The sequence below is a fragment of the Salmo trutta genome, chromosome 32 (assembly GCF_901001165.1).
Source record: "Salmo trutta chromosome 32, fSalTru1.1, whole genome shotgun sequence".
NCBI lineage: Eukaryota > Metazoa > Chordata > Actinopteri > Salmoniformes > Salmonidae > Salmo > Salmo trutta.
Genome location: NC_042988.1, coordinates 40430605 through 40453924, shown reverse-complemented (window position 1 = coordinate 40453924; position 23320 = coordinate 40430605). Strand labels below are relative to the sequence as shown.

Below are 23320 nucleotides of genomic sequence, written 5' to 3'. Positions count from 1 at the left end.
AGTCCCTTCCCAGGAGATGGTGGGATCTTCTCTGGAGGGAACTCACTTGGACAGATGGACAGCGGAGAGGATTGTCCAACAGAAACTAACAGTACGTCTGCTGTAGCCTAAAACAACAGTCCTATATTACTGAATCAACACAAACCATCAGGATATCCCTTTACTCTAAACATCCTAAGTGATTATGGAAAAACATTTCACATGAGTTGATGAACATAAATTATGTCCTCGCAAAATAGTTTGAACTACTATAACCCATTAAGTCTTTTGTTAAATAAACATTACACAAAATAACACAAATCATATTTAATTTCCAACAATGTTTATTTCCATTCAAAGGACCAGATGACCTTACTCAGTTGCTCAATAACAATAAGTAGTTACTTCACAAACTGTCTTTGCAGATGAAACAGGACTTGACTTTATACATAGGACACTATACAACCTTTCATCAGAGGAAAGTAGAATATTATTTAGAGAAAGTTCTGGGGGCCAGTTTACAGCTCAGCGATGGGCTTGTGGGGCCAGTATGGGTGCTTCTCCTTGTCCAGCTTGGTCTCAGGGAACGTGTCGTTCAGATCATCGATGGTCATCTGGTCGAAGGGAATCATGTTCTGGAACTTCTCCAGCTAGAAGAGAGGAAGGTGGATCATCAGAGAGAAGAAGAGAACTACATGTCTCTAAATACTGGGAGAGGAAGGTGGATCAACAGAGAGAAGAAGAGAACTACATGTCTCTAAATACTGGGAGAGGAAGGTGGATCAACAGAGAGAAGAAGAGAACTACATGTCTCTAAATACTGGGAGAGGAAGGTGGATCAACAGAGAGAAGAAGAGAACTACATGTCTCTAAATACTGGGAGAGGAAGGTGGATCAACAGAGAGAAGAAGAGAACTACATGTCTCTAAATACTGGGAGAGGAAGGTGGATCAACAGAGAGAAGAAGAGAACTACATGTCTCTAAATACTGGGAGAGGAAGGTGGATCAACAGAGAGAAGAAGAGAACTACATGTCTCTAAATACTGGGAGAGGAAGGTGGATCAACAGAGAGAAGAAGAGAACTACATGTCTCTAAATACTGGGAGAGGAAGGTGGATCAACAGAGAAGAATACTACAGTTGTGGCCAAAAGTTGAGAATGTCACAAATATTAATTTTCACAAAGTTCGCTGCTTCAGTGTCTTTATTTTTGTCAGATGTTACTATGGAATACTGAAGTATAATTACAAGCATTTCATAAGTGTCAAATACTTTTGACAATTACATGAAGTTGATGCAAAGAGTCAATATTTGCAGTGTTGACCCTTCTTTTTCAAGACCTCTGCAATCCACCCTGGCATTCTGTCAATTAACTTCTGGGCCACATCCTGACTGATGGCAGCCCATTCTTGCATAATCAATGCTTGGAGTTTGTCAGAATTTGCGGGTTTTTGGTTGTCCACCCGCCTCTTGAGGATTGACCACAAGTTCTCAATGGGCTTAAGGTCTGGAGAGTTTCCTGGCCATGGACCCAAAATATAGATGTTTTGTTCCCCGAGCCACTTAGTTATCGCTTTTGCCTTATGGCAAGGTGCTCCATCATGCTGGAAAAGGCATTGTTCATCACCAAACTGTTCCTGGATGGTTGGGAGAAGTTGCTCTCGGAGGATGTGTTGGTACCATTCTTTATTCATGGCTGTATTCTTAGGAAAAATTGTGAGTGAGCCCACTCCCTTGGCTGAGAAGCAACCCCACACATGAATGGTCTCAGGATGCTTTACTGTTGGCATGACACAGGACTGATGGTAGCGCTCACCTTGTCTTCTCCGGACAAGCTTTTTTCCGGATGCCCCAAACAATCGGAAAGGGGATTCATCAGAGAAAATGACTTTTCCCCAGTCCTCAGCAGTCCAATCCCTGTACCTTTTGCAGAATATCAGTCTGTCCCTGATGTTTTTCCTGGAGAGAAGTGGCTTCTTTGCTGCTCTTCTTGATACCAGGTCATCCTCCAAAAGTCTTCGCCTCACTGTGCGTGCAGATGCACTCACACCTGCCTGCTGCCATTCCTGAGCAAGCTCTGTACTGGTGGTGACCCGATCCCGCAGCTGAATCAACTTTAGGAGACGCTTATGGCGCTTGCTGGACTTTCTTGGGCGCCCTGAAGCCTTCTTCACAACAATTGACCTGCTCTCCTTGAAGATCTGATAAATGGTTAATTTAGGTGCAATCTTACTGGCAGCAATATCCTTGCCTGTGAAGCCCTTTATGTGCAAAGCAATGATGATGGCACGTGTTTCCTTGCAGGTAACCATGATTGACAGAGGAAGAACAATGATTCCAAGCACCACCCTCCTTTTGAAGCTTCCAGTCTGTTATTCGAACTCAAATCAGCATGACAGAGTGATCTCCAGCCTTGTCCTCGTCAACACACACCTGTGTTAACGAGAGAATCACTGACATGATGTCAGCTGGTCCTTTTGTGGCAGGGCTGAAATGCAGTGGAAATGTTTTTTGGGGGGGATTCAGTTCATTTGCATGGCAAAGAGGGACTTTGCAATTAATTGCAATTGATCTGATCACTCTTCATAACATTCTGGGGTATATGCAAATTGCCATCATACAAACTGAGGCAGCAGACTGGGAAAATTCATATTTGTGTCATTCAAAACCTTTGGCCACAACTACAGTACCAGTAAAAAGTTTGGACACACATACTCATTCAAGGGTTTTTCTTTATTTTTACCATTTTCTACATTGTAGAATAATAGTGAAGACATCAACACTATGAAATAACACATATGGAATCATGTAGTAAACAAAAAAAGTGTATTTTTACAATGTAGAAAACAGTAAAATAAAGAAAAACCCTTGAATGAGTAGGTGTGTCCAAACTTTTGACTGGTACTGTACATGTCTCTAAATAGTTGTGTTTTTCTCAGGGGGTCTACTGCTGACTGTGTACTAATATCCTGAAATATGAAGAGAAATTCTAGGGAAATCCAGGTGTACGGGAGTGTGTGTGTGGTTTGGAGAGGCTTGTGTGTAACCCACCTCCTTCTCGTACTGGCCGATACGAGCTTTGGAAGCCTCCACGTAGGCAACAGCAGCTTTGTTCTGAAACAAAGAAGAAAACCAATAATAATGGAGGAAGCATCAAGAGCAGTGAGTGCTCTTCATAATGAGGCATTACCTCTTGAAATGGAACTCTGAGCTCATTCATCACCACTTCCTCCAGGACAGAGAACAACACAACATAACAGTGTCTGTGTCAAAGTGCCATAATACACATTTAATGTTTTATTAATTAGCTAGCTGCTGTAAAATTAATACAGGAATGAACTGGAGCACAGTGAGGAGTCATTCTGAATCAGTTGAGCAGAACAGTGAAGGGTCATCTTGAATCAGTACAGTGAAGGGTCATCCTGAATCAGTACAGTGTAGAGTCATCCTGAATCAGTACAGTGAAGAGTCATCCTGAATCAGTACAGTGTAGAGTCATCCTGAATCAGTACAGTGAAGAGTCATCCTGAATCAGTACAGTGAAGAGTCATTCTGCACAGTAACGTTTAACCCAGAGCTACTACTCACCGCCTCTGCCTCCTGTGTGTTGATGGCAGCTGTGGCTGTGTCCTTGGGCTCAGGGATGGTCAGGGCTGAGAACTGAGGAGGACAGGAGATGGAGAGGTAAGGAGGACAGGAGAGGTTGAGAAGAGAGAGGTGAGATGAGGACAGGAGGAGAGATGGGGAGAGGAATGAGAACAGACCAATACTAACTGTTAAGCACTTTGGGACTAATGTTGTTGTAGAAAGAGCTACATAAATTTGTGTCGTCATAATACCAGTATTACGATAGTACGATACCAAATTTTCCTTGGAAAAAATAAAACATGAAGCAGACTAAACTCTATGGTCCTTTAAAACCTACTGTATATAAACTATTGTGTGCTATAGCTTGCAAAATAAACAAATGTGACTCTGGGGGACAACATAAGGGCTCCAGTGGCGCAACAGTTTAAAGCACTGCATCTCAGTGCTAGAGCCGTTACTACAGACCCTGGATCCATTCCAAGTTAGGGTTTGGCCGGGGTAGGCAGTCATTGTAAATAAGAATGTTCTTAACTGACTTGCCTAGTTAAATAAAAGGTTCAATAAAAATAGGCAACATTAGGACTGTTTTCCTCAAGAAATGTTGACCGCTTCATGTAGTTTCCTTGGCTTCCTAGTATTGCGATACTGGTATCTTGAAAACACGAATATAAATACATTTGATTGATTGAAGCATGAAGTTCCAGAACCATCCCTGGTTCAAGAACGTTTTTCATCATAATAATCACACTGATGTCTGATAGGGATCGATGATGACATGTTCTACTCTGAAACAACTTAGTTATGTTGTGACTGAATCAACGTTACAGCACAACACAGTGGACAGAATACTACACACCAGACTAATATTGTTGTGACTGAACCAGTGTTACAGCACAACAGAGTGGACAGAATACTACATACCAGACTACTACACTGAACAAAAATATGAAGGCAACATGTAAAGTGCTGGTCCTGTTTCATGAGCTGAAATAAAAGATCACAGAAATTTCCCAAACGCATACATTTTTTACATTCCTGTTATTGAGCATTTCTCCTTCGCCAAGATAATCCATCCACCTGCACAGGTGTGACATATCAAGAAGGTGATTAAACAGCATGATCTTTACATAGGTGCATCTTGTGCTGAGGACAATAAAAGGCCACTCTAAAATGTGGGATTTTTTACATAACACAATGCCACAGATGTCTCAAGTTTTGAGGAGCGTGCAATTGGCATGCTGACTGCAGGAATGTCCACCAGAGCTGTTGCCAAATAATTCAATTGTAATTTCTCTACCATAAGCCAACATCATTTAAACAACAATTAGCAGTACGTCCAACCAGTCTCACAAACACAGACCATGTGTAACCCATGGCAGCCCAGGACATCCACATCAGGCTTCTTCACCTGTGGGATTGTCTGAGACCTGCCACCCAGACAGCTGATGAAACCTCTGAGAATTTCTGTCTATAATAAAGCCCTTTTGTGGGGTAAAAACTCATTCTGATTAGCTGGCCGTCTCCCAAGCGGGTGGGCCTATGCCCCTGGCCAGTCATGTGAAATACCTAGATTAGGGCCTAATGAATTAATTTAAATTGACTGAATTCCTTATATGAACTGTAACTCAGTAAAATGGTTAACATTTTGCATGGAACGTTTATATTTTTGTTCAGTATAGTTAAGTGTGTAACTTTATTTTCCCCAGGTAGAGCTCATATCAGGTCGCAATTGTAAATGAGAACTTGTTCTCAACTTGCCTACCTGGTTAAATAAAGGTGAAATAAAAAAATAAACAAAATATAAAACTCATCACAGGCCTTAGGATCTCACCTTGGATTCAAACTCAGCCACCATGCCGGCTCTGGCCACATTGGTCTTGTAGAAGCTCCAGTCGATGGTAACAGGCTTCTCTGGCAGAGAGGACAGCCTGTAGACAGAGCCATCAACAACAGCTCATTGATGTCACTTATAAAACAATAATTGTGGGAGTTTGTGGAGATTTTCATTTACACTAACATGTATGTACAAGACCCACTCACTTTGCAGCAACCTGTGTCTTGGTTGACAATACTTTGTAATTCAATTCCAACTACACACCTTTCACATAGGCATATAAATAGCTAGAAGGGAGAATCCTAAAAATGTTTTACTCATTTTTCCATTGAAATCAATGCAAGTGAATGTTTGACCTCTATTGGCTGGCTCTGAAGTGCTAGTCATGAACAAGGCCTAAATGTTAACTCTAGGTTGGCTACGTACTTGGCACCGATGGCATCTGAGCGCGTCTTGAGGTTGTTGAACATGGCCCTCTGGTTGGGGGGAACCCTCTCTGCAAAGGCCAACCAGTCAATGGCTTTCAATGCCGCACGTTTCCCAGCCATCTTTCTGCCTGTCAAAGATTGGAAAAAGGGTAAATAAAAGTCATTCAATATAGCTGCTAAAACCCACAAGAGAGATACAGATCATAACATGAAAGAAGAAAACCGTTAAAAGACACTTGCGGGGATGGATGGTACATGCATGTCCTACTGCACGCCAATGCATGACGTCATGACCACCCTTGATCAGGCAGGTTCCGGTCCCACACAGGTGATCATTTGACTGGCAGTGCACTGAGATAGAGAAACTAGCTAGCCTGACTCCTCAACAACACGGTCATGTAGTGGCTAATGTTAGAGATGTAGCCATTATCTGGCTAACTGATCGGAGTCCTAACCAACACAAAAAAGCCAATAGAATTTCTGACAGCGCCAAACTCATGTTTGCTGACAGATGGCAAGCTGGTTAACGTTTTAGCTAGCTCTCAAACTACTAAACTAGGCTAACAAATAGTCGTTAGCTTTGCCTAGATACTACAATCCAACAATGTAGCTAAGTGGATATTTGATATTTAGCTATATCAGCTAATTTAGCATATTGTAGACATACAAAATCATATTTTACGTTCAAAGAGCAAAAGTCCGCTGAAGGTCTAGCAGTTAGCTAGTTAACGTTTGTTGGCTAGCCAACGCTGCAAGGTCAGAGCCCAGCTGCAGCGGATACCAACCAATCGTCGACCAAACAGAATTCGAGTTTTTTTATATCAAACTTTATCATCTGTTTTAATAGAATATACAATGCAAACATTAAAATGTCGACGTGTAGATACCATTTGAAGATAGAACATACCGTACAGTGGACAAGTTGTTCCAAATGTGAAGATGGTTCACCGGACACGGAAGTGACAGCAATAAAAATAAATCTCGACGAGAAACTACACCGTGGATTTGGGGTGCTGCCGTCTGCTGGCGTATTGCACTTATTACACAGCAGATTGGTCAGAAAACTTCATTTTATGTATATATATATATATATATATATATATATATATATATATATATATATACATACACATATTAAAGATACTTTTTGAAACAGTGTTTCCATCTCTAAACTGTACCTGTCACCACTTTCTGACAGAAGTATGACAGTTATCCTATCTTTTGTATTTGCTTAGTCAAGAATTATCCTATTGGCCTGCTGCATAGGGAGTTTGCTTTTCAAGCCAGCGACCCTGCTTCGCTTCCCTGCCGTTCGCTACATTGGTGTCAGAAGTGGGAGGCCATCATATTGCACGGCCCGGACGTGTGAAGGGCTGAGTAGTCGAAGCACGGGAACACGCCTTTCCGTTCAGAGGGGGCATTGTAGCGATCCTCACAACAATTCCCACCAAGTGGGTTAACCCTATAACCCTATAGGGTGTTTGCCTTTCTCGCCATGGACCTGGGTTCACTTCCCTGCCCTGTCTTTTGAACAAAGAGGCCCAATTGAATGAGTGAAAGGATTTTAGGATAATATCATATAATGGGAAACAGTCTTTTCACTTTTTCGTAGCAGGTTAGGAAAAGTTAAGGGGCAGGTTAGGAGAATGAGGTCTCTGAAAAGGGTCTCTGAAAAGGGTTAGCAGAAATACTCAAACTAACCTGCTAGGAAAATCACTTTGTATCGAAGTGGCGTCAATTAGTCTGTCCTGGTTTTTAATAGGCTGGTAGCACAGGTTGCTTAAGAGAGGCAACTTCCCCTTTATATTTTTTGTAGAAATTGTGCACCAATATTTCATTTTAAGAGCTTGTTATATTAAATGAAGTGCCCTTTAATATAGACCACATGGAAAATTCTCTAGATCTGATGTGGAATATGAATAAAGACCTACTAAAGTGGCAACATTCCCTCTGTTTACTCTGACTTTTAGGAAGATCTTAACTCACCTAACCCCAACATTTCTCCAAGTTTTCACCATGATTGTAAAGCCTTTGTTTATTTTGTTGCTTTAACAAAACCATTGCTGAAGATTATTATTTATTTCATGTGATTAGTGATTCATTTTAATGTAAAAAAAACAATCTGTCCCTCATTTTAAGGTAAACCCTGTTACATGACCTGAACTCCAGTTTTAATATGTGGTGATAATTATTTAGATGTTATTTCTTTTCAAAATAACATCTACTATTGAAATCCTAGTGTAAAAGCAGGTGAGCTGGTTGCACTCTTTCTGGACATGTTCTGGTGTTTTGTGGTGGGAAACTGAGTGTGTCGAGCATAACACGTCAACCCTGTCACCCATAGACAGATTTTTTGCATTTAATTGGCCCACCTTGTTGCTCATAAAAAGCTTCCATTGAGTACCACAGTATGAATCATAAAACCCGGAAATGGTTCCAATAGTTTTTTCACCATTCATTTTTCCATCTGGGATTTTCCGAACTACTTTTGAGGTCTGTGTTTCATGTAGGCTTACCCTGGCGTGATGTTTTGATAACCACACAAATCTCTCTCCGACAAGGTAACTGGTGTATTCAGGATTCTTGGAAAATTAAATTAACTCAAAATTTGACGACTTTATTACTTTGAGATGTTGGGGGGATGAAATTTAAAGTATGCTAATATTTTTTGTACTCCTTTTTGTTGTTGTTGGTTTGCCACTTTATTCAGACAGTAATGAAATAAGATAGGGAGACAGGCAAATGCTAGAAACAGTGGGAAGGTTAGAAGCAGTGATTGATCTTTCTCAGGTGGAAAGTTGTATGTGATAAGTGCCGGGGACACCAAGGCTACACAGGAAATTGTAATATTAATGGTTGATGGCAGTGGGGAACCAAATCATAGATTGGCGTCTGCTTGTCCATAGACTGCTTTCACAGTAAAGACACAAACATTTTATATTTTGTAATTTGGGTGAACTATATGTTTAAAATAGGGCTGGAAGAAAATCATGCTTGCTCTCTAAACGTCATAATAAGCTCAGTGGCTAGACTGCATTTATTAGACAATCAATGAATGACAGGTACAGACATACGAAGATGACAATCATCATTCTTTTGTCCTTTGCTCCAATGGGTTGAATAAAGTACAGTAAAGTATCTATCTAGATAAGTGATAACCCTGTCTACAATCTAATTATTACAACACTTACCTTTCATGAGGGTGGAAACATGTACCAGATCTTCATCACTCACTGATACAGTAAACAGTTTGGTTAAGAAAGAAACAGTCAAACTCTCTCTCCCTACAGTAGAAATAACTGTGGCTGAACCTCGTCAAATTTCTTCTTTACTATAGTTTGTCATTTGTTTGAGATGTTGTAATCAGAAACTGGGAAAAACAATCAAAGATGCCACGTTTCTAGTTGGATTCCTCCAGTCCCATGGTTATCGCCTGTTATCTGGACAGTATAGTGGATATTATAATGACAGAATAGTGAATGTTATGACAGAATAGTGGACATTATAATGACAGAATAGTGGACATCATAATGACAGAATAGTGGACATCATAATGACAGAATAGTGGATATCATAATGACAGAATAGTGGACATTATAATGTAGTGGATATTATAATGACAGAATAGTGGACATCATAATGACAGAATAGTGGATATTATAATGTAGTGGATATCATAATGACAGTATAGTGGATATTATAATGACAGAATAGTGAATGTTATGACAGAATAGTGTATATCATAATGACAGAATAGTGGACATCATAATGACAGAATAGTGGATATCATAATGACAGAATAGTGGACATTATAATGACAGAATAGTGGACATCATAATGACAGAATAGTGGACATCATAATGACAGAATAGTGGACATCATAATGACAGAATAGTGGATATCATAATGACAGAATAGTGGACATTATAATGACAGAATAGTGGACATCATAATGACAGAATAGTGGATATCATAATGACAGAATAGTGGATATTATAATGACAGAATAGTGGACATTATAATGACAGAATAGTGGATATTATAATGACAGAATAGTGGATATTATAATGACAGAATAGTGGATATTATAATGACAGAATAGTGGATGTTATAATGACAGAATAGTGGATATTATAATGACAGAATTGTGGATATTATAATGACAGAGTAGTGGATATTATAATGACAGAATAGTGGACATTATAATGACAGAATAGTGGATATTATAATGACAGAATAGTTGTCACGTCCTGACCAGCAGATGGAGCTATTGTATTAGTTTTGGGGTCAGGACGTGGCAGTTTTGTGTGTGTGAACGTTTGTGTTGGTGATTGGGACTTCCAATTGAAGGCAGGTGTGTTGAGTTGCCTTTGATTGGGAGTCCTATATAGGTGTGTGTGTTTTTCTTTGGGGTTGTGGGTAATTGTTTTTGCACTGCGTTTAATAGCCTGCAGAACTGTTGTCATCTTTATTGTTTTTGTCAAGTGGATGCTTTACTCTTTTTTCTTTGAAATTAAAATATGAGTATCCACATTCCCGCTGCGTCTTGGTCCTCTTCTCTCCAGTACGACATTTTTTGTGACAATAGTGGACATTATAATGACAGAATAGTGGATATTATAATGACAGAATAGTGGATATTATAATGACAGAATAGTGTGATATAATAATGAAAGATTAGTGTATATTATGTTTGTAGAATAGGGGATATTATAATGACAGAATAGTAAATATTATAATGTGAATACTGAATGCACAGTATCACTTCCTGAAGCTGCTTGCGTGCAACGTAACAAGCGTGTGTATTTACACACGAGTCGTCATTGTGGACAACCAGTAACCTAGCAGCCTTAAAAGAAATGCCTGTACGAAAGAGGAAATCACATCACAGGATCTTTTTCCATTTCCCCTGAATGTGTCTGACCCCACAGAGGGTGTTGAACCAGAGACGATAGAGAAAGGAGATTCCCTAAAAACACACTACTGAGATACAGCTACAACCCCATTGAAGTTGACATTTTACACGGTTAAGGTCTGAGTGTGTGGGATTATAAAAGTTTCCTTTTCAACTGAATAAGACCGATTTATGTGTACTGAATACAACCCCTATTACTGTATTCCATTTACTGTACTGTCATATTGTGATCAATATTAAAACGTTTACACCTCTCTTCTTTCATCTGGTTGATTAACCTTTATTAGTCAAATCTGTCACATGTACATTTCATTCAGTGGAATTGAGTTTATACAGAAACAAGATTGTTGTGTCAAGAATTTGACAAATAAACATTCTACAGATAATAATATTTACAAACACCAAGAAGCCCAATAACAACGAGATCAGTGATTTGTAAATGAAACCAGGTTTTACAACACAGTGTGGTGATTCATTCTATTAATAAATGACTCTAGTTGACAATGTCTGACAACTTCAATGGTGTTTATTCATGAATATTTACTATCATATGTTTACACACCAGAGAGATATTCTACATTGTTGCTCCAGTGTGTCTTACTGAACATGACTAGAGAGATATTCTACATTGTTGCTCCAGTGTGTCTTACTGAACATGACTAGAGAGATATTCTACATTGTTGCTCCAGTGTGTCTTACTGAACATGACTAGAGAGATATTCTACATTGTTGCTCCAGTGTGTCTTACTGAACATGACTAGAGAGATATTCTACATTGTTGTTCCAGTGTGTCTTACTGAACATGACTAGAGAGATATTCTACATTGTTGCTCCAGTGTGTCTTACTGAACATGACTAGAGAGATATTCTACATTGCTCCAGTGTGTCTTACTGAACATGACTAGAGAGATATTCTACATTGTTGTTCCAGTGTGTCTTACTGAACATGACTAGAGAGATATTCTACATTGTTGCTCCATTGTGTCTTACTGAACATGACTAGAGAGATATTCTACATTGTTGCTCCAGTGTGTCTTACTGAACATGACGAGAGATATTCTACATTGTTGTTCCAGTGTGTCGTACTGAACATGACTAGAGAGATATTCTACATTGTTGTTCCAGTGTGTCGTACTGAACATGACTAGAGAGATATTCTACATTGTTGTTCCAGTGTGTCTTACTGAACATGACGAGAGATATTCTACATTGTTGTTCCAGTGTGTCGTACTGAACATGACTAGAGAGATATTCTACATTGTTGTTCCAGTGTGTCGTACTGAACATGACTAGAGAGATATTCTACATTGTTGTTCCAGTGTGTCGTACTGAACATGACTAGAGAGATATTCTACATTGTTGCTCCAGTGTGTCTTACTGAACATGACTAGAGAGATATTCTACATTGTTGTTCCAGTGTGTCTTACTGAACATGACCATTAGAGTGAAACATCATGTTGTGTTTGACACAGAGACCAACTGACACAGGGACACTGAAGAGGTGTCATAAACCCTAAACCCTGGATAGAGGGGCTCAGTGAACGTGGAGGTGAATGTGTGCAGGTGGGTCAGTATGTCAGAGGAGACTCTGTAGAAGGACAGAGTGCCGGCTGGCCAGTCCAGATACACTCCTACTCTGTGGGAGCTGGAGGAGGAGACGGCTAAGGTAATGTGAGCATTATTGTGCCAGGCATAGTAAATGTTGTCAGAGCAGAACAGACTCCAGGACTTGTCATTCCATCCAAGCCCATGGTCATTACCCCTTCCTCTCCTGCGGATTCCTTTATATGTCACTCCTATGACAGCCCCACTCCCACTCCACTCTGCCTCCCAGTAACAGCGCCCAGTCAGACCCTCTCTACACAGCACCTGTCCACGGTCGTCAAATCTCTCTGGGTGATCAGGATACGGCTGCTTCTCTCTCCTCCGTGTCACCTTTCTGTTCTCCTCAGACAGAGAGAGTGTTCTGTTTACTGTGTTTGGGTCCAGTGTGAGATCACAGGCATCTGATGGATGAAACCAGACACAATATTAGAAATCATCATCATTCACATTAAAATGTTAACTCACTTTTCACGCTCAATCTGGACAGTTTTATCTCCATCTCTTCATTCAAAGACTCAATCATGGACACTCTTACTGACAGTTGTGGCTGCTTTGTGTGATGTATTGTTGTCTCTACCTTCTTGCCTTTGTGCTGTTGTCTGTGCCCAATAATGTTTGTACCATGCTTTGTGCAGGTACCATTTTGTGCTGCTGCCAGTTTGTGTTACTACCATGTTGTTGTCATGTTGTGTTGCTACCATGCTGTGTTGTCATATGTTACTGCCATGCTATGTTGTTGTATTTGGTCTCTCTTTATGTAGTGTTGTCACTCTTGTCGTGATGTGTGTTTTGTCCTATTTAAAAATGTAAATCCCAGCCCCCGTCCCCGCTGGAGGCCTTTTGGTAGGCCGTCATTGTAAATAAGAATTTGTTCTTCACTGACTTGACTAGTTAAATCAAGTTTTTTTAATTTGTAATATTTAACCTTTACTTAACTAGTTGGACAACATTCCACAGGCCACAATCAACAGCCTGATCAACTCTATGTGAAGGAGATGTGTCGCGCTGCATGAGACAAATGATGTTCACACCAGATACTGACTGGTTTTCTGATCCACTCCCCCAACTTTTTTTAAAGGTATTTGTGACCAACAGATGCATATCTGTATTTCCAGTCATGTGAAATCCATACATTATGGCATTATTTATTTAGTTCAACAGACTGATTTCCTTATATGAACTGTAACTCTTTGAAATTGTTGCATGTTGCATTTATATTTTTGTTCAGTATCAAAGTATCTATAACATACAGCTGATATTTAATATGACCAAGTAAGTAATGATGGATGTCTTTGACTTAACTTAAATGAAGACTTATTCTTAGTCATATTCTTCACAGTAGTCAACACTCACATTTTCTAAGCCCAGGTTTCATTGTGTACTCTCCACCATGTTCCACACTGTAGCGGTAAGCAGAAGAACAGACAGTCATTGAGTGATACACGTGAACACACACACACACACACACACACACACACACACACACACACACACACACACACACACACACACACACACACACACACACACACACACGCACACGCACACGCACACACACACACACACAACACACAGTCTGCATATAACTTTGTCCAAGTGGTGGTAAGAATGTTTGTTTTAACAGGCCTGATAAATCAAACACGTCTGATATGAACAGTGACATGAACCCTCTACATACTTGAGTTTCTCCAGTCTGCAGTGTGGATCCTCCAGTTCAGCAGAGAGCAGTCTGACTCCTGAGTCTCCTGGGTGATTGTAGCTCAGGTCCAGCACTCTCAGGTGTGAGGGGTTTGACCTCAGAGCTGAGACCAGAGAAGCACAACCTTCCTCTGTGACTTGACATTGTGACAGCCTGCAAAGAGTAAAATCACATTAAAATCACACTGATGTTCATTGGTGATAAAAATACAGTGGCAGTATATTTTTCCAACATATTCAGACATATCAGTGTCCTGAAACCTGCCATATATATTCATAAATGAACGTATCATTATTAGAAATGATAAATTATAAAATTATTGCTTCTAGATAGAAACATGTATAGTACAAGTATTTGAGTAGACTGACCAGACCTGTTTAAAAAGCAGTATCAGTCAAAAGACAGACAGTGAGGTATCAGATTTAGATTGTATTGAGTATACAGTCCACACCTTATCTATTTGACAGTGAAGCTAACATTTTAAATGTGGCTCTATACTCCAGAATTTTGGATTTGAGATGAAATGTTTCATGTGAGGTGACAGTATATAATGTCACCTTTTTTGGGGGGGTATTTTCATTCATATGTTTCAACGTTTAGCAATTATAGCACTTTATGTATCTAGTCCCCCCCATTTGAAGAAATGATAAGTATTCTGAGCAATTCAGTTATAGTGTCTTAATAAAGTAGTCAAAAGTTCAGTTTTTGGTCCCAAACACAGATTTGCATTTTGAGTTTGTTTTGGGTTATGTTTTGCCCAATAGTTTTTTATTTTTCCTTTATTTAACTAGGCAAGTCAGTTAAGAACAAATTCTTAATTTCAATGACGGCCTAGGAACAGTGGGTTAACTGCCTTGTTCAGGGGCAGAACGACAGATTTTTACCTTGTCAGCTCGGGGATTTGATATTGCAACCGTTTGGTTACTAGTCCAAAGCTCTAACCACTAGGCTACCTGCCACCCTGAATGGTGGATGATGAGTGGATTAATCTTCTGTCTAAGTGAGTAGATAACATGTTTCTAAACACTACTAAAATAATCCTCATGATGCCATGATTAAGAAAAATCATGAATAAATCATGAATAATAACGAATGACTGAGAAAGTTAGAGGCTACAACAAAACATGCTAACCTGTCACCATTACCAATAACAGAGGATACAACAAAACATGCTAACCTCTCACCATTACCAATAAATCCTCTTGACGGTCGCCTAGGATAGGGGGTGTTACAGCGATTTTTGAAAAAAAATCGTGCCCATTTTAAACGGCCTCCTACTCAAACTCAGAAGCTAGGATATTCATATAATTAATACCTGTGCATAGAAAACACCCTAAAGTTTCTAAAACTGTTTGAATGGTGTCTGTGAGTATAACAGAACTCATATGGCAGTCAAAACCCCGAGACAGATCGTAACAGGATGTGGAATTCTGAATTGCGGACTCAACTTCATCACTTTGCTTATAAATCACACCGTGAGCTATCGTTCATTGAGCACTTTCTATTGCTTCCACTAGATGTCCCCAGTCTTTACAAAGTGGTTTGAGCCTTCTACTGTGAAAACTGACAGAATGAGAGTCTGTGGAACGTGGTCACATGGGAAGGGCCATCACCATTATGACGCCGGCGCCCCTGGCTACCCTCCCCTTTCGAAACGTTTTGAAAGACAATGCAATCGTCCCCCTTGAATGTTATTGGAGCTCTGGTTGAAAAAGGCCCTAAAGATTTATGTTATACAACGTTTGACATGTTTGAACGAACTTAAATTTAAAAAAATCCATTTTGGTAAGAGAGGAGTCCCGCGCACGACGGTACTTTTGGTGCAGCCTTCAGATCGCGCTAACAAGAAGACATAAAGGATTAACTTTTTCGAACGAAAAAACATTTGTTGTGGACCTGGGATTCCTGGAAGTGCCTTCTGATGAAGATAATCAAAGGTAAGGGATTATTGACAATAGTATACAAGACTAGATTTGATATGCGATTGTTCCAAGATGGCGCTGACCTGTATTGCTAGCCTATTGTTCTGAGTATCGTATCCCCTTTTATCGCAAAGTGTGATTACCCAGTAAAGTTATTTTTAAATCTGGCATTGCAGGTGCTTTCAAGAGATGCTAATCTATACATCTTAGAATGACAATATTACATATTAAAAATGATTTCGAATAGTAATTTAGTAAATTGTAGCGCTGTTTCACCGGACGCATTTGAGGGAAAATAGTTAGTCAACGTCACGCGCCGATGTAAAATGCTCTTTTTATATATAAATATGAACTTTATCGAACAAAAGAATGCATGTATTGTGTAACATGATGTCCTAGGAGTGTCATCTGATGAAGATTGTCAAAGGTTAGTGCTGCATTTAGCTGTTTTTTGGTTATTTGTGATGCATGTGGTTGGTCGGAAAATGGCTATGTGGCTACTTTTACGATATACTCCTCTAACATAATCTAATGTTTTGCTTTTGCTGTAAAGCCTTTTTGAAATCGGACGACGTGGTTCGATTCAGGAGAGGTGTATCTATAAAACGATATAAAATAGTCCTATATTTGAAAAAAATATATATTAAATTTTGTTATGCAAATGGCGATAGGATTTTTCGCTGGATGCGGGACGGAGCCCGTCCAGAGGATAACAGAGGATACAACAAAACATGCTAACCTCTCACCATTATCAATAACAGAGGATACAACAAAACATGCTAACCTCTCACCATTACCAATAACAGAGGATACAACAAAACATGCTAACCTCTCACCATTATCAATAACAGAGGATACAACAAAACATGCTAACCTCTCACCATTACCAATAACAGAGGGGGTATGATCTTTGTGCCTCTGTAACTTTCTCACTCATCATCATTCACGATTCATTCATGATTATGCATAGTCATGGTATCATCCACATGAATGTAGAAGTGTTCAGAAACATCTTCTATTATTACTGACAATACAAGTGAAGTGACTCCAAAATGACAGGACATTATTCACCATTCAGTTTCTATTGGGAAAAACATCATCCAAAACACAACCAAGACAAACTGCAAATGCATTCAACAAGTTAGTAGAATCACAAGCTTGATGTTATCACTGCAGGCATGGAATATGGGACCACATACTCAACTTATGACTTTAATACACTATAAGTGAATTGGTCAAAATGATTACGACATTGTCAAATGGGATAAATAGACACAGAGTGCTTTCATTTCTAAACAGTAAAACTCACGTGTATGAAAATACCCTCAAATAAAAGGTGACATTATATACTGTCGCCTAATATGAAACATTATATCTCAAATCCTAAATGCTGGAGCATATGGTGTGGACTATGTGTGTCTGGTAAACACACGTGGATCTGGTGAACAATTATCACTTGTTGACCAACTACAGGAATACTGACCTCAGAGTCTCCAGTTTACAGTGGGGATTCCCAAGTACAGCAGAGAGCAGCTCCACTCCTGAATCCTTCAGGTCATTGTTACTCAGATCCAGCTCTCTCAGGTGTGAGGGGTTTGACTCCAGAGCTGAGACCAGAGAAGCACAGCCTTCCTCTGTGACTCCACAGCCTGACAGCCTGTAAAGAGATCATCATGATTTTACAAACACACTGTTAATTTAACACCAGTAGTGTAGGACAGTGGAAAATAGATTTGGTTTATTCTCTCAAACAACATATAGATTAATCTTCAGTCTCTTAGAATTGTATGGTTATATTGTTATTCTAATGTGAATACCAACACACTGATTAAATATGTTATTCAACAATACATATTTTTCTCTAAACTGAATACTTCTTCCGGATGATTAGTACTTAAGTGTTGTTTTATGTACTTACAGAGCAGCTCTGGAGGCTTTGACCACTGGCAGCAGCCTCAGAAGACCTTCCTCTGATCTGGAGTATTTCTTCAGGTCAAACTCATCCACCTCCTTTTCTGAAGTCAACAACACAAAGACCAGAGCTGACCACTGTGCAGGTGACAGTTTGGCTTCTGAGAGATTTCCTGAGCTCATGTAGCTTTGGATCTCCTCCACTAGAGAATGGTCATTCAGTTCATTCAGACAGTGGAACAGATTGATGCACCTCTCTGGAGAGGGATTCTCCCTGATCTTCTCCTTGATGTACTTGACTGTTTCTTCATGGCTCTGTGAGCTGCTTCTTGTCTTTGTCATTAGACCTCGTAAGTGCTTCTGATTGGACTCCAGCGAGAGGCCCAGAAGGAAGCGGAGGAAAAGGTCCAGGTTTCCTGTCTCACTTTGTAAGGCTTTATCCACAGCACTCTTGAAGACTGTAACTTCTGGCTTGTTTCTGAACAGCGAAGAAAAGTTCCTGGACGTTGATTGAGGTTCATCCATTAGATTCTCATTGTTGTTGATGAATGACAGGAACACATATACAGCAGCCAGAAACTCCTGAATGCTCAGATGTACGAAGCAGTACACCTTTTCCTGGTACAGCCCACATTCCTCTTTAAAGATCTGTGTGCACAATCCTGAGTACACAGAGGCTTCATTGACATCAATGCCAGCCACTTTCAGGTCTTCTTCATAGAAAATCAGATTGCCCTTGACAAGCTGTTGAAAAGCCAGTTTTCCCAGTGACAGAATGCTCACTTTATTCCAGTCTGGACCTGTCTCTTCTTTCCCAAGATACTTTTCATTCTTCTGTTTGGTATGAAACACCACAAGGTGTGTGTACATCTCAGTCAGAGTCTTGGGCATCTCTTCTCTCTTATGTTTCAGCATGTGTTCAAGGACTATTGCAGAAATCCAACAGAAGACTGGAATGTGGCACATGATGTGGAGGCTCCTTGATGTCTTTATGTGTGAGATGATTCTGCTGGCCAGGTCCTCATCACTGAATCTCTTCCTGAAGTACTCCTCCTTCTGTGGGTCATTGAACCCTCGTACCTCTGTCACCTGGTCAACACACTCAGAAGGGATCTTATTGGCTGCTGCAGGTCGGGTAGTTATCCAGAGGAGAGCAGAGGGAAGTAGATTTCCCTTGATGAGATTTGTCAGCAGAACATCCACTGAGGTTGACTCTGTGACGTCACAACAGATCTTGTTCTTCTGGAAGTCTAGGGGCAGTCGGCACTCATCCAGACCATCAAAGATGAACAGAACTTTGTACTTGTCATAGTTGGAGATTCTTGATTCTTTGGTTTCCATTGAGAAGTGATTGAAAAGTCCAATCAAAGAGTGTTTTTCCCCTTTCATCAAATTCAGCTCCCGAAAAGGGAATGAAAATACAAATTGGATATCCTGATTTGCTTTTCCTTCAGCCCAGTCCAGGATGAACTTCTGCACAGAGACTGTTTTTCCAATGCCAGCAACTCCCTTCGTCAGCACAGTTCTGATAAGTTTGTCTTGTCCAGTTAAGGGTTTGAAGATGTCATTACATTTGATTGCAGTCTCTGGTCTTGCTTGTTTCCTGGTTGTTGTCTCAATCTGTCTCAGCTCATGTTCATTATTGACCTCTCCTGTTCCACCCTCTGTGATGTAGAGCTCTGTGTAGATCTTATTGAGAAGTGTGGGGTTTCCTTGTTTAGCGATCCCCTCAAATACACATTGAAATTTCTTCTTTAGATTAGATTTGAGTTCACGTTGGCAAATCACAGCAAGCTCATCTGAATGAAGAAATAACAGAGAGGATATTAATATTACGTCTGTTTTAATGCCTACAGTATTGTAGGACTGTTATAATGTTGTACATTATAATAATGTATTCCCTTAACTGACTGTATAAATGTGTAAATGATTATATAATGCATTACACACTGGAGTGACTGATTATATTAATATTATTCATATTGTTGATGGTATCATTAATGTTGTCTATCTCTCGCTATCTTTCTCCTCTGTCTCTCCTCTGTCTAAATTAATCAACACATCCCTGCTGCTACTTGATGAGGTCACTAGGTGTTGTGTTAAGGCTTCTACAATATAATTGAGTTACACAGCTACTTTAGCTGTACTTTAGCTACAGCTTTTAATTGTTTGTTATGAAACAGAATTCAACATGAGGCAGACAGCTCTTACTTTTCTCCAGTGTGTCAGCAAGCTCCTTCTGGTTCATTTTCCTCAGGAAGTGCAGTGTGATCTTCAGAGCCCCCTCTCTGGCACTGCTCTCCTGCTTCTCATCTTCAGCCTCCACCACTTCCTTATCCTGCATCTGACTCTCAAAGCCTTCTGGGAGTTCTGGACTAAGAATCCTCTTGAATATCTTCAGCTCATTCTTCACAAATGTTATAATATTATCTTCAAGCAACTGAAATAAATAACGTAAATAAGTTAAGCAAGAGAATAAATGCTTTCTCAATAACATGTTAATGAATGATTGACGATCAACTTTATTTGAGGTAAACAAATACAAATGTACATAAAAGGACCACATACACTGAATATGAAGGCCAGGTCTGTTTGATGACTCTGGGAAGACTGACCACTGAGAATCTCTGACTCTGATCTCTCAAGTTGGTTTCTGTGGACAAAACATGAGGACACACACACACACACACACACACACACACACACACACACACACGTAATGTTTTGTTTGTTTAATATTGTTTTAGGACTATGAAAATGGAAAAAGGATTAGCCTATTGATTATGAAAACAACAAAAATAAATGGTAAAATGGGAGAGAAGAAATGACTAGAGACAGTGTTGTTTAACTCACTGACCACGACCCATGAGTTCTTCTTACCTTTGTTCAGTAGAAAAGTCTCCCTCTCTAAACATTATAGGATGACCCATAGACCGGTCACTCTTCATGGACACACCGCTGGGCACAGTGGAGGCTGGTCTCTCCTGCTTGATTGGGCTTCAACACAACAGAGACAAACATTACATCTCTCATCTACTCTGAGCCCAGATGGGGAAACATAAGAACATTTTCATTCCAAAATGCTATATATCTGTTTTTAGAAATGTTGGTAAATTAGCTTTTATTGTTTAAGAAATTATAAAATAATTGGGTGTGTTTTTTCAAAATCAAATTATGGCATGAGATTGTTCAATGACAGACTTGTGTTTGTTTAAAATCTATCACTTGATGGTTTCATTTCAGAGAGACAAATAATCATGTTTGTTTATGCTAAATTCTATATATCTGCCTCACTCTCAGAGAAATCAGTAGTACTGCTAGGTTTTACACAGTAATAATATATATCTGCCTCACTCTCAGAGAAATCAGTAGTACTGCTAGGTTTACACAGTAATAATATATATCTGCCTCACTCTCAGAACTACATTTTTAATAAAGAACTGTATAAATTATACATTTATGACATAAATATACGTTTTAAATCAATGAATATGAAATCTGTTTGTAAAACATTTACATTTCACACTTTAGTCATTTATCAGATGCTCTTGTCCAGGGCCTGGTTTCCTAAAAGCATCTTTAGGCTAAGTTCATTGTTAGAACCTTCGTAGGAGCATCGTTAAATCTCAGAGCTTGAAGAGAGCGACCCTGCTCTACGTATTTTACTGGTTTGTGACTCACTGTGTCACGTCCTGACCAGCAGAGGGAGGTATTGTATCAGTTTTGGTCAGGATGTGACAGGTTGTTTGTATGTTAAGGGTTTGTGTTGGGGATGGGACTCCCAATTGAAGGCAGGTGTGTTGAGTTGCCTTTGATTGGGAGTCCTATATAGAAGGGTGTGTTTTTCTTTGGGATTGTGGGTAGTTGTTTGTGTGCACTGCGTTTGTTTTAGCCTGCCACACTGTTGCCGTTGTGAGTATTGGTTTTTGGTTTTCCAGTGGATACTTTACTGGTTTTCATCAATAAACATGAGTATCCACATTCCCGCTGCGCCTTGGTCCTCCTTTCCCAACGACGGTTGTGACACACTGACTCCGCCCCAGGTTAGAGGGGATTAAAACAGCCCAAGAGTTAACACACACAGGTCAGGGAGCGTTTGAGAGGCAGGTTTATGGTTCCCCCTAGACTCTCAGACTCCAGTCATGAGGGATTGGGAGTGGAGTGTACAGCTTGGGGTTGTGAGGTGCTGATAACAGTCACTCACAGGCAATTTGTAACAGAGCTGTTTCCCAAAACCATTGTTATAAATGATGCAGTTGAAAACACTCATAATCTAACACCTGTCACAGACCACTCGTAGAACAGCTAAGTGAGTCGTTAGATGCTTTTTTGCCCTTCCGTGTCACTTTACACACAGAAGATCTCCATTAAACATAGAATCACATGGTTTATCCGTCTCTCAGTGACCGCCGATAACATCAGAACAAAGTTGCCAATGTCTTTGCAAATGCAAATAGTCTGGGTAGCCATTTGAATACATGTTCAGGAGTCTTATGGTTTTGGAGCAGAAGCTGTTGTGTGTGTGTGTGTGTGTGTGTGTGTGTGTGTGTGTGTGTGTGTGTGTGTGTGTGTGTGTGTGTGTGTGTGTGTGTGTGTGTGTGTGTGTGTGTGTGTGCTAGTGAGACAACCACGTATCACATTCAAATATATACAGGATACAAACATTTCATTCAAGCTATATAGTGTTTTGCAGAACAAAAATTCGTAAACAAAAATCTATAAATTAAAATCTTAGAGCCACAATATTTTACAGACACATGAAGGTACACATAAGCAATCATTTCTGATGAAAAATAACAAATGTGAATTTTTGGGGGATTTAACGATTTAGAAATAAAGTTCTTAAACGACATTGTCATCTCACCTCTTAGCTTTGGTGTCATGTTCCCCAGAGAGACTCATTTTAGAGGCAGGGACCCCCTCCTCTCTCTTCCCAGAGAGAATCATTTTAGAGGCAGGGCCCACCTCCTCTCTCTTCCCAGAGAGAATCATTTTAGAGGCAGGGCCCACCTCCTCTCTCTCTCCAGAGAGACTCATTTTAGAGGCAGGGCCCACCTCCTCTCTCTCTCCAGAGAGACTCATTTTAGAGGCAGGGCCCACCTCCTCTCTCTCCCCAGAGAGACTGATTTTAGAGCACTGACCCCTAAACAGAGATCCAGCATGTTGGTTGTGGTTAACACAGTGACAACTCATTATTGAAGGTCAATTGTTCTATTGTATTCATTATCTCTTAGAAATAAAACATTTACTAACAGATACATCCAAACAGTCAGGTGATTTAATGCATCACATGAACATGTAGTCGTGACTGATATTTTTCACCTCTTCTCTAATAATAATAATAACAATAATAATAATAATAACAATAATAATAATAATAATAATAATAATGTCTCACTTTGTCTTTTAATAATTTCACTCATTCTAGTGTGTTGCTTT

At 39.8% G+C, this 23320-nt stretch overlaps 2 protein-coding genes across 3 annotated transcripts; both read right to left on the bottom strand.

The window, feature by feature from the left end:
* Positions 1–305: 305 nt before the first annotated feature.
* On the bottom strand, positions 306–6819 carry atp5pd (ATP synthase peripheral stalk subunit d). Of its 2 annotated transcripts, none has more exons than XM_029729114.1 (6): positions 6737–6819; positions 5828–5957; positions 5399–5495; positions 3568–3639; positions 3031–3093; positions 306–629 (listed from the first exon to the last, which is right to left on the bottom strand). In XM_029729114.1, the coding sequence occupies exons 2-6, from the start codon at positions 5947–5949 to the stop codon at positions 498–500; spliced, it is 486 nt and encodes a 161-aa protein (XP_029584974.1). In that variant the 5' UTR covers positions 5950–5957; positions 6737–6819; the 3' UTR covers positions 306–497. The 2 variants fall into 2 exon arrangements, with proteins under 2 accessions (XP_029584974.1, XP_029584975.1); XM_029729115.1 differs by having other exon boundaries at positions 5828–5953; positions 6737–6812.
* Positions 6820–17884: 11065 nt separating this feature from the next.
* LOC115170516 (NLR family CARD domain-containing protein 3-like) lies at positions 17885–22873 on the bottom strand. Its single transcript, XM_029726729.1, has 4 exons — positions 22847–22873; positions 20211–20321; positions 20093–20180; positions 17885–19680 (listed from the first exon to the last, which is right to left on the bottom strand). The coding sequence occupies exons 1-4, from the start codon at positions 22871–22873 to the stop codon at positions 17885–17887; spliced, it is 2022 nt and encodes a 673-aa protein (XP_029582589.1).
* Between the last annotated feature and the right edge of the window lie 447 nt (positions 22874–23320).